Source organism: Rutidosis leptorrhynchoides, chromosome 8 (genome assembly GCF_046630445.1).
Source record: "Rutidosis leptorrhynchoides isolate AG116_Rl617_1_P2 chromosome 8, CSIRO_AGI_Rlap_v1, whole genome shotgun sequence".
Classification (NCBI taxonomy): Eukaryota; Viridiplantae; Streptophyta; class Magnoliopsida; order Asterales; family Asteraceae; genus Rutidosis; species Rutidosis leptorrhynchoides.
Window position 1 is genome coordinate 297,046,895 of NC_092340.1, and position 12,355 is coordinate 297,059,249.

Sequence of the window (12,355 nt, forward strand, 5' to 3'; positions counted from 1 at the left end):
GCAGTTTAGTAAATCAGTGTGGATCTATCAAAAAGTTGTTTGGAAATATCAATTCCCTGGTTTAAAACTAAAAATTTTACAGATAGCTAGGTTTAAAATATAATTTGTTAATTCTTAAATTATTTCTTGAATGCCACATACCTACAAATACGTATTTGAGTACCACTCAAAATCTAATTTCTAACTCAATGATATAATAGGAACGCTTTCTATTATATTATATATCCACTTTTAGCCTATTTCATACATTCAATCTTACATTAATCACTCATGGCTGCATCGAATAAAACATCATCAAGTTCCAACAAGACGATCAAGTTACATTACGGCTATGGCGGTAAAATTGTGTATGGTAATGATCGAATAAGGTATCATGGTGGCACAAACAAGATTATGGTGGTTAATCGTGATATCTCTTATACGAAGTTAATCATAAAGTTATGGGACACATGTGGACCATCAATGCGTTTGAGGTTTAAGTTGCCGGGAGATGATCCTGATTTGTTAGTATTAGTAACATCGGACGAAGATCTTAAATATGCTATTGAAGAGTACGATCAAATGCGAAAGGTTCAAAAATTGAAGTCATCCTTGATGACTCCTTATCAACTGTCGTTGAAGAGTGTAAAAGAGAAGAGACTAAAGTCGATGATGGTTTCTTGCGCTTGAAGGCATCCTTACAATTTGGTTATAAAGTTTTCGCAGATTAAGAATTTTAGTTAAGCATTTTTATATGTACGTACGTACGATTGTGGTTTAATAGTTAATGGTTATATTTTAAGCAAATTTTAACAAGATTATATGCATGTGAAATTTTAATGTAAAGCTAACTTAACGAATATTATTGATTTAATCAGGTTGTATGTTTCTTGATCTTAATATTTAGGTTTATGTAAGTTCCATGATTTTTTTTGTCAAAAAAGAATATTTATGTACAAATTAATTTTATAACACGTGCTAATTAGTTTGCCGAGATCAATATCAATATATAATTATTACATGAAATATATTAATTGGTATATATACAAACTTTCATCTATATATGATGCTTGAAGATATAGTTTTTCTTCTTCTTCTTTTTCATGAGAAAGAGATCGAGAGTGATGGGATACTAACGATTCAACTTTTTAGTTCATTATTTTAAATATAATTATTTTAGTTAATTTTTAATTTAACTTAGTAAATAAAGTACTTTAAAAAATTTTCAATTGGCGAATCACATATTTTATAGTTAACTTCTTTTAATTACATCATACATTGAAGAATATTCAAATGAATCTAATTTTTTAAGTTGAGATTCAAAGGACCAATTAGAGTGTGATATGTGTCACGACAATTACATGTAATTAAAAAAAATTCTTTTTTTTTTCAATTTTTTTTTCGAATTCTTTTATTTAATCACATGTGATTGAATTTGAAATGCAGTAAATCACATGTGATTCTGCATACTAATCACATGTGATTGTAAATTTCAATCACACGTGATTCTGCATATCAAATTCAATTACATGTGATTGGAAAAAAAATATATTTGAAAAAAACATTTGAATTTTTTTTTCCAATCACATGTGATTGGATTTGACATGCAGAATCACATGTGATTGGGTTTTACAATCACATGTGATTGGATTTGACATGCTAAATTTAACAAAAAAAAACAAATTTTTTTTTTTCTCAATCACATGTGATTGTAGCGCCGCATGTCACGCTCTGATTGATCCGTTGAATTTTTAGTAAATTATTGAATTCAGAGGATTATAACTCTACATTCATCTTATCATATTGTTGTTCAATTCGTGTATTAATATTATAATATTATATTTAGTATTAATATAATATTATAATATTATATTAAATATTTAAGTTATTGTTATTATTCACAACGAAAAAAACTGGTCCATTCCATATATATCGATATACGTTCTCTTTATATTACTCCGTACTTATTAGAGTTAAAGTTATAAATACGCTATATACTTTCAATTTTGTTTTAATGTAATGTATGCTATATAGCCAAAAAAATACCAGTGTAGACTATATATTTTCAAAAAGTGTGCTAATATGAGCGCATTGAACTTCTTAACCGGATAAAACAAAAATGAGAGAACAAAAGTGAAATTATATAGCCTACATCAGAAAAAATCATTTTTGTATATAGCCTACATCGGAACACAAATGAAAGTATATAACCTATTTGTAGCCATATAAAATTAAAAAAAAATGTTAAAAAATCGGTTCAACAGGTAGTCGGTCACCAATAGCCTACATTAGAACACCTTTTGAAAGTATGTGACATACACTGGTAATTTATTGAATATATAGCTTACATTAGAATAAAAGTGAAAATACATAACGTATTTATAGCTTTAACCCTACTTATTAATTATAAATTATTTAATTAATTAGTGTTTATTAATTACAAATTTACAATAATTCTTAATAATTTATAAACCTGATGTATATTATTAGTATATATCATCAATTGCTTAACTATTTCTTAACAATTATTATTATTATTATTATTATTATTATTATTATTATTATTATTATTATTATTATTATTATTATTATTATTATTTTTAATTTTTTAGAACGGCAATTTTGTTATCGAATCCTCTCATTTGTCACTCACACACCCGTTATGAAGAAACTCATCGCATTCATCGCGCAAAACATACCCGAAATGTTTTAGGTTAACTACTTGGCCCGTACAGAGTGAAGAATACCATAACTAACTGAGACTTTTTACCACTCAACCAATAGTTCGGTATTATTATTATTATGAATATGGTCCAAGCTAGTAAGACCACTCCCAACCATGACATGTTTTTTTAAAAAGACTGAGTGATATATCAGCGATACCTCAACATTTATTTAGAAATATTGAAAAAGACTTACTACTACCAACAATAACACACTTCTTCAGAAAAAAACTAGGACGGACTCATCATCAATTAATCAAAAACTAACATTTTAAATAAAAAAACATCACACTTTTTAGGATAAAAACGTAAAATAAGAAAAATGGGTATATCCGTATATGCAAGATTTCAAAGATTAGTGGGCCCCATTTAACTGACATGGTACCGTCTTCTTTGATTTGTAAATAGACGAAATGAAAATTTGTGTACAAAATGACGAGAAAGACAATCATATACTGTGTCTTTATTTTCTGAAAATTGACTATTAAAAAGACTAACCCGTTGGTACTACTAGTCTAATAAATGTGATTTCAAAAATCATTTTATGTTAACTTTAATAACTATGTATGAAAAATTGCAACTCACTCCGCATGAAAATGGTTTATGGAGTTGATCCATTTGCTAATAACAATACACTGCATCACCGGTCAACAAGATCACTGCATCAAACTTTTAAGTTATTCAAACACAATGCATCTTGTTTATAGGTAAAAAATAATCATATGTTTATAATTATGTTGGTAATATTTTGAAAAATACTAACAAATTCTAATAAAAAATATAAAACAAGTTCTCAATTAAAAAAATAGCTTGACGCGGTTCGACTTAAAACATTATTTACTTATTATGAGTACATTTTTAATATAATTAATCAAAGTTTGTAAGCTGGCTTGTAATTTTATACTTAACACACTCGATTTTTTTTTTTTTTTTTTTTTTTTTTTTTTATAACCAAAAATTCCATATACTGGGTTACAAACCTGCAAATCTGCAATACAAGTATACAAGGTGCTGTACATATATCCTCAATGACAAACAAAAATGCAAGGTTTTCATCAGCTAAAACAAATTACATCAGCTTCGTATAGTTACGCAAATTTGGTCATCTCGTGTGCATTAAATGCGCTTGACCTGTAATGTACTTAACGGCTTGACCAGTGAAACTCTTGTACCATTATCACATTCAACATCCATACATTAGAGAATAGGTCTTGTATTTGTAATCACTCAGTAACAAGCCAGCCCGGTTTGAAGATAGGGTCATTATTGAAATCACGACCTGTCACCGATGTCGATTCTCCCTGGCGTCGAAAACACTGCAAAATTAAAGATGGACGGAAATCAGTTTGGGTCAACAAGGTCAAACTTTGAACTAATATTATTATGAGGTAGTGAATCAAAGTAAGACACCTTGTAGCAAACTATGGTATCGTCTGGATACATTGCAAATAACTTTGTACCAAGTCGTGCATGACATGAATCACATAGGCTCTCATCGTTTATCTGTACAAGTCGAGACCTTTCCTCTAATCTTGCTAATTTTGCATCAAGATTAACTGCTCGAGATAAATTATGGACAACCTGAAATGGTGACAACTTTGCACAATTATAATCTGAATATCTCACGTTAACATACATATCGTGTTTTTCTTAAAATCCTCACTATTTAACAAGAATAACAGATAAACGATTTGAACAGAATGTACCAAATATGACCCTTTGAAGACGTTAGTATTTTCATAACATTTATTCTTGAAAACCCATATTTTCATTTTTAAAGTAAACAACACGAAGCTACATATAGTGATTCTGGATAGATATTGTAAAGCTTTATTAAGAAACGGTAAGTAAATAGTGAGACGAACGTACTTGTCCTTGATAATGATGATGATGGCGAGCTCTTAGCATTCTTAATATTGTATCAGAAGCAAGTTGTAAAGGCATGCTCGGAGATAATCTCTGCAAATTAAAAAAGAGACTTTATCAAAAAAAAAAAAAGGAACTTAATCAATATTACCGATTGGGGGGTATGAATACACCATTTTATAGGTCTTATATTTTGTTTATAAATGTTCAATATATACATTGTGTTAAACATAATTCAGACGGTAGTGTGTTTGGGTTGGGTCTTAATCACTGAAACATCAAGAAAATATAAGATTAGATACCTCAAGAACCTGCATCGGATCAAGCAATTCTCCATGATTATGAAGAAGCCGAACAGCAGCTTTAAACATGGGCTTTTTGCCATCTGTGGGGTTTAGGTAAATATCAAGCAACCTGAAATTACAAATCATGATGTATAAAAATGCATGTTTAATATAAACCACGTCTGAAGTATATTATATGTTTTTGTTTTTGTTTTGGTGTGTATGAGTGAGAGAGAGAAAGGGATGTGTGTATGTGTTTGTGTGTGTATACTGTATAGGGAGAGGGAGAGGGAGGGAGGGAGGGAGGGAGGGAGGGAGGGAGGGGGAGAGAGAGAGAGAGAGAGAGAGAGAGAGAGAGAGAGAGAGAAGGGACCAACTGCATATAGGCATCTGGTCTACCAATCTCGGCACAGTAGTGTTCCGCAGCATCACTGTCCTCCAACTTCCTGTAACATTTTACGTTATACGAATTGTGAGCTTAACAACAAAAAATAGTTAAAACGATATGGTGTATTTCTTTATTGACTTTATTTTAGCCAATACTGTTCTTAAGTAAGATCTAAATTTCTATATCAACCTTTTAGATTCAAATTCACACATTTCACCTTGCTATATTCCGTTTACAATCATTATCATTATTTAGTAAATATAAGCAAAAAATTTAAAATTAATTTGTTCCATTTATCCCCCTTACAACCTAGAAACATTCTTTATAGAGACAGAATGTTTCCATTAAGGAAAGTATTAGAGTACCTTTTTGACAAACTTCTGGAAAAAAAATCAGTTTCCTAACTTACGCATGTTTTACATAATTGTACATACCAACTGCTTATTTTGAAAAACTAGTAAAAACTTACACGGCCAGTATTTGGAGCACCAGTGTTTCTTGCCCTAGTTTTCGATAAAGAATAGCCTGCCAAAAAAAAAAAAAAAAAAAAAAAAAAAAAAAAAAAAAAAAAACATAATAATTTAACCCTCTTGAAACATGCAAGAACGTGATGTGACCCGTTACCCAACCCGCCCGACCTCTATCATATTACTACCTCTAAGCCCAATAAGAAATCAGGGTGGCAGAACACACCATTATAACCGACCTTTTCCAACCATAACTCTGATTCTTCTATCAAATCGAGAATGTCTTCGGGATCATACAAGTCTGAAGATTGTAAGAACACTTGCAGTCTCTCTCGAATAGGATTTTGGAATATTAAATGGCTTCCAGGCTCTGAACCACTCATCTTCTCTAATTGACTTTTTGTTTGATAAGTTTCTAGTGCTGATCTGGTGAGTAAGAGTGCATAGGATGTATGAAACTGAGGGCCCTCAGACCCTTGATCTTCAATTAACCATTGAAGATATCTGTGACGTTATAAAACAATATGAAAAAGGAAAAAGATGTACATCAATAATCACAAATCATTTTTTATAATAAATCATTAATAAATAAGTACACAGATGAGCAGAAACTTCAGGTTGTACCTCTGAAGAATTTCGGGTTTCTTTGGATCGATTGCAGCAATTACTTCATCTGTAAATAACAATATGTTAGAACTCTATAACAGAATAACAACAAATCTATCCATAGATTCGAATTCACGTTTTTTTATAAAATCACTCACAAACTACGGTATTTTTCTAATACAATTTCACAAACACGAGAGCCTTAAATGAATAGAGGCCATGTGCAATAAAATGGTCCACTCTCACCAAACAAAATGCTGCAATAAAAAGGACACTAAGAAAAATTGTTCAAGCTATTCACAAGTAAATAGAGCTTGAGAAAAACGATGCTCAGAACGTTAAAAATAGAAGTGCCAAATTACTGGTGGCTCACACGGGTTGAGTAATAATATGTCGCTTGAGCCCAGGCCAAGACATGTAAATTTATAGCAAGGGCCATAAAGCTTCATTTTGACCCACAAATATGAAATATGATAATATGAAAATATATTTTTTAGAGGGTTTGAAGCTTAGAGAACACATTTGGCGACTTTCAGTCCATTTGAACAGTTTCCTTTTTGGCTATATTTTTAATTTGACCTATTTAGGATGACCTGTTAACAAATCAGCTCCATCATTCATAAAAGAGTATAAGATTGCCAACAACCAGTTTAAAAAAGTTAAAGGTCCAGATTTTAGCCATACCTGGGGAGAGTTGATGACTCCTTTTCTCCGACGTCAATACTTGAACAGTAAGCACCTGATTGATATCTGCAATCTAATTGAAAAGGCCAGCATTTCATGAGCTAGCAAAAAGTAAATGTCTGATGCAAAAACTGACAGTCATCGATTATTCGAAGCACTAAACACTTTGCTTTTCACTGAAAACAAAACATTAGATCTTGCAAAAATTGCCAAAACAAATAGACAGTTTTGAAAGAATTGGTGATTTCTGGAAAACTGAGGGAATATAAACAATTATAATCTTCATTGATATAAAATTGTTGAAAAGTGTAGCATTTCATTTGCATTTGGTAAAATAAATCACTTTCTTTTGATTTTATTTTATTTTATTTTATTGACCATCATGCTAGTACATCATTCTAGCAATAATGTCATAAATATTTAATTACACTTCAACTTGGAAAAACTGAGCAACTTTTGACAAATCAAGAAAATATACATGTAGAAGCAACCATTGTACATTGTGCATTTCGCTCCAGTCATTCCTTTTTGTTAAGCTAAAAAAACAAAGTACTTCGGTTCAAAATGTCTATAATTCCTTTTTACAAACCCAAGTAGAAGTAGCAGATTTTACCAGTTTATTACAGATACGGGTCAAACTGACGAATAAAATCAAACGAGTCTAATGCATCAAAAGCCATCTAAATTGGACTCAAATGCATATAAAGAAAGCCCTATATTTATTTAATTAGAAAAATCAAAGAGGTTGTGGGTTGGTAGCCCGACCAGATACGACCCGTTTGACGAGCACGAAAAGATTATCCATTTTAACATTCCCCAACCATTTTACCAAACTAATACTTCTTAAGTTCTTATATAATAAGCCATACCCATCCAAGATGTTGCAGTATCAAATCCTGATCTGATAATTTCTCAAGGATCCGTACAGCTTCAGTTGCTGCAGTCTCTTTACCCGACATAATATTTACACCTAAACCCTGATTTTCATTTGTTAGTGTCGGGTCCTTCCAGTAACCAGATGAATAGTTTCTTGCCAAAATACGCCAAATCGCAAGCGCTTTCGCGCTCATCCCTTTACTTTCACAGAGAAAGGCAAGTGTCCTTAAATGTCCTGAATCGTGTAATATGCTTTCCAACTCCTCCTGCATTATACCAAACTTTTATTTGTCATATTCTTCAATAGATCAAATTTAACTGTAAGACATATATCAAATGAATCATTATGGCATATATCATCTTTGTAGTAAAAGCTATCTAGTAAAATCAATAAGGCCAAACAAGCCGGTTAATCAGAATAATGATAAATCCAGAGAACTGCTCATTGTTTCCATTGAAGAATCTACAAGTATGAAGTTTAGAAGAAGACGAATGTCAACATGCCAGATTTAGCATTTTTTTTTCGTGGCAAAAATAACGAAAACTCAAGCTAGATTTAGCAATTGAGAAGATTAGATAAACGTGTATTAATTCAAGCTAGTAACCTCATCCACCGAACTTGCCAGCTAATAGAATGCGACCTTAGGTTAAATGCAGAGGTTGCAATTTCGGTCAAGCAATCACAGTTGGATCCGATTCAATCAGTTATATTTCTATGAGGTCACACAGAACCTACTATATAATTTCATTCAGATATTTGGATTATTAGTAAAAAAATTTGTTTTCATACAATCTTTACGTCTTTGGCAAACTATTATTCATACAGAATTTAGATAATTTGACATCCAATCCATCTTAATTCTTGCCAAAAAGAAAAAACTAGATTGACCAGAATTTCGTATAATACAAATCAAGAGTTGAAGTGATCAGAATTTCGTATAATACATATACAAAGATACGATGAAAGATAAAGTAAGGCCAATCGTACCACTATACACCAGTTTTCAGAGGATGCAAGTTTCTCCATTTCATTAACAGAATTGAGAGCTCTATATAGATACATTAACAGTGTGTCAACTCCCTCCCTCACAGATGATGTCAGATCTTTCTCACGCGAAGCTTTCAAGTACCTATAAAGTTTTGAGAAAGGCATGAAGTAGAAACTCAATAAAAAGGGAAACTAATTTCATATCAAAGCATCTGAACCTGATCAAGTTTTTTATTGCAGAGTTCAACAGATCATCTCTATTTGGAGGATTTAGAAGAAACTCATCATCCACAGCTGTCTCCAAACCAGCTTTTTTAAGAAATATCGCTCTTTGAATAGCCATTAATCCATTGTCAATAACAGTCTCGAGAGTGGCAGGTGGAGGATGTAAACCCCAATAACGATTTCTAGGTACCTAAAATTAACTTGTTATCAAAGACTCGAAGATATAAGAAGTGCTGATTGCATACAAATTTAGCCAACTTTTGTATCATTTCTATTTTACGATAAGCAACTCATCTATGGAATGAAAATATCAGTCCAGACAGAAGGTAATCAAATTCTAAAATATCATTTTTTTATATATATGTGATCAACACAGGGTTATCTTTTTTTTTCATGCAATTAGCCTGATAATAACGAACAAATAAATGATGGAAGTAAGCGTATTCAAGTGTACCAGCAATGACCAGCGGTTTGGATCTGGCATGATGAATGGAAATATTTCAGAAGGTTCCATCATTTCAGAGAGTAAAAAGTGGTCCACGGCTTCATCAAAATGTAAGTCGAACATCAACTGGAATCCAACTTGAGCGTGAATAAGTGAGAGGGTCTCATTTGTAATTTCACCATCATCATAAAGCTCCTCAACTAACGTGATGGCCTCCTTAAAATCCTTCTTTTTTAACAGATCTTTAATCTGTTCTTCCGAGGGTACTCTCAAGTAACAAAAAACCTATATATGGAATATATGCACAAAATTATACTAAGTAAAACTAGCAGTCATATCCCCTTATAGCATTTTACTCATCTAAGGAAGATCAATACAATGCGCATGAAGTTCTATCAAATATACAAAGTCAGTTTACACTAGCAAATGTGATATGGAAATTAAATATAGTTAGTTTCATAGTTCAATAGGTACAAACAAGGTTGAAAAATATGTGAGATGGAGACGAGTCGGTCGGGACCTTGAAAGGTCGAGTCAGTCGAGACGGGGTCGAGATAGACGTTGACCAAACGTTGACATTAAATGATAATATATTAAAGGATAGGGCCTAGTTGACAGACTTTTGACCTAGTTTACACTAGAACAGAGCCAGAAAAAAAAAAGTCAATTTATGACTGATGTTGACAAACTGATTCCCGACTTTGACTTGATTTTTTGCATTGACCGACTAATTCGACTTTTTTGGGTGAAATGTGACGCACTAGTCACCAAGCCGCCGCAACCGCCGTTTGCAACCATGGGTACAATTAGTCACACATGACTGAGAAAATGATCTGCAGGCTACCATGAGACAAAAGATCTTCTTTCTAAAGAGATTCGATTCGGAACATGATCTCTTGCTGATACAAGCTGATAAAAGTTGATTGTTAAATAGTCTAAACAGCTAAATTTAACACAACAACAAAACCTAATCCAACGAAAAATACTAAATTCACAATATAGGCTTTATGGAGTGCATGCATAAAACCTTCAAGATAGATCGTTAAATATAGGTGAATATACACATTCCCCCCATTCTAAAAACTACTCGTAGATCAATTATAAATGGAAGCATACCTTGGATGACGTTGCTACAACAACCAACTTGCCAGTTCCATCTTGATCATCGGCTATGACACATTGACCAACACCATCTGCTACGACAATTTTCTGAACACATTTTCCCGATTTTTTTAAATACAACTCCATCTTACCACTATGAAGAGCAACGACACTCGAACCCATCTCCCCGAGACCATTCGGGGATCCATGAAACACCAAACTTCCACCCACGGGTTGCCCATTCGAATTAACAATAATCCCCACATTATCAACCATCATAACAACATTATACTCTTTCCTCAACACCTTAAGCCTTGGTGTACTCGAAATATCAGGCAAAGAGAATATCAACCCACATTGACCAGTAACACACGAACACAAATAATAACCACTTGAACTACCTACAATAATCGAATCATCTATCCAAACCATATCCTTAACCAAATCATCACATGAAATCTCCTTCAACGTTACAAGTGACCCTGCAACACTATCATAATTCTCACTGCTCCTACCAACAAGTCCCACCAAAACCATTTTCTTCCCAACAGCAGCAGCAAAAACACAATTATCATCAATAGGCAGATCACTCACACCGCCATTCACCCTTCCGCCGCCAGCACCGCCACCTAACCTCTGCAAAAAACTCGATCCCCCGACTGAATCACCTCCACCACCAACTGTCAACTTTGAATAACTGTCACTTCTGTTACTCCTCAACCTCCTAGCAACTACACCAACACCTTTCAAAGCACTAATCTTTTTCACAGGCCTAAGTAACTCTAAATCAACAAAATGTATAAAACCATCTGAAACTACTAAAAGCTTCTCAATTTCACCAAATACATGTATTGATTCTACTGCACGATCACTTATTAACATATGGCGTACAAATTTAACTTCATTATTGTCATTACTACTGCTATTATTACTAGAATTACAGTTAACTTCATGATGATTAACTGATAGTAAAAGGAGATTACCGGAAACAGTACCGACGTATATTAGGGTTTCGAATTGAGTTGGGGAAAATAGACATAGAGATCGAATTGATGATGCAGAGGTGTTGAATTGTGTGAAATGATCGAGGATCGTGCGTGATTTGAGTAAAGGTTTAGCCATTGCAAATTAAGGTTTTTAGGGTTTACAGCTTCGAAATTTCCGCCATTGATGTAGAGAATGTTGAAGATGATGATGGACGGATTATGAACTTATCTTTAGGTGATTTTAACATTGATCATTCACTGTCACTACAATAGTATATATAGTATAGTATACTCCGTATAATATATGAACTTTGATCGGGGTGTTAGGGCGTCAACTGTGTTTAATGTGGGTAGTACAACTCATGTTTAGGATTTGGAGGGAGCTTCTCCTAATTGCTTGATAATATTTTTTCTTGATATGTGTAGATAGACTTTGAGATTATGAAAGTTATTATCAAATATTTATATTTTTTTGTGATGATTAGTTGTAGGTCATTAATTTGATTAATGATGATAATTATGTTCAAATGTGAAAGTAATGGAAACTTATTAATTATCTTTTGAAAATTCATATAATTATGCGTTAGATCGAGTTTCAACCATTAATGGTGTCAAACCATAACTGATCATTAGATTTGAAAGTTGTGTTTTGATCAGTTAAAAAAACTACGATCGATATATGGTTTAGCCGCGATGTGGACCGTGTGGTTACAAAGCATGGACGGTATATCCAACGG

At 32.6% G+C, this 12,355-nt stretch overlaps 2 protein-coding genes across 5 annotated transcripts; one reads left to right on the plus strand and one right to left on the minus strand.

The window, feature by feature from the left end:
• The first annotated feature begins 270 nt into the window (after positions 1-270).
• Positions 271-669, plus strand: LOC139864334 (RAF-like serine/threonine-protein kinase PRAF). Its single transcript, XM_071852911.1, has one exon. It carries the CDS (start codon positions 271-273, stop codon positions 667-669), a length of 399 nt encoding a protein of 132 aa, XP_071709012.1.
• Positions 670-3,675: 3,006 nt separating this feature from the next.
• Positions 3,676-12,020, minus strand: LOC139861253 (vacuolar sorting protein 3). 4 transcript variants are annotated; one of them, XM_071849582.1, is made up of 14 exons: positions 10,648-12,015; positions 9,541-9,816; positions 9,080-9,276; positions 8,862-9,003; positions 7,867-8,139; positions 6,998-7,070; positions 6,332-6,380; positions 5,947-6,211; positions 5,710-5,765; positions 5,230-5,298; positions 4,871-4,982; positions 4,572-4,661; positions 4,113-4,283; positions 3,676-4,018 (listed from the first exon to the last, which is right to left on the minus strand). In XM_071849582.1, exons 1-14 carry the CDS (start codon positions 11,752-11,754, stop codon positions 3,926-3,928), a joined length of 2,973 nt encoding a protein of 990 aa, XP_071705683.1. In that variant the 5' UTR covers positions 11,755-12,015; the 3' UTR covers positions 3,676-3,925. The 4 variants fall into 4 exon arrangements, 1 of the variants encoding a protein (XP_071705683.1); XR_011763694.1 differs by lacking the exons at positions 3,676-4,018; positions 4,113-4,283 and having other exon boundaries at positions 4,647-4,661; positions 5,226-5,298; positions 10,648-12,019; XR_011763695.1 differs by lacking the exons at positions 3,676-4,018; positions 4,113-4,283; positions 4,572-4,661 and having other exon boundaries at positions 5,934-6,211; positions 10,648-12,020.
• Between the last annotated feature and the right edge of the window lie 335 nt (positions 12,021-12,355).

What these genes read in the sequence shown, in the direction of transcription:
- LOC139861253 (XM_071849582.1), bottom strand. Translation starts at nt 11,754, where the DNA reads ATGGCTAAACCTTTACTCAAATCACGCACGATCCTCGATCATTTCACA. An exon ending in CAGAGTTATGGTTGGAAAAG is followed by an intron (nt 5,766 to 5,946) that starts GTCGGTTATAAT and finishes TTTTTTTGGCAG; the next exon opens with GCTATTCTTTATCGAAAACT. An exon ending in AGACCAGATGCCTATATGCA is followed by an intron (nt 4,983 to 5,229) that starts GTTGGTCCCTTC and finishes TTGTAATTTCAG; the next exon opens with GTTGCTTGATATTTACCTAA.
- LOC139864334 (XM_071852911.1), top strand. Translation starts at nt 271, where the DNA reads ATGGCTGCATCGAATAAAACATCATCAAGTTCCAACAAGACGATCAAG.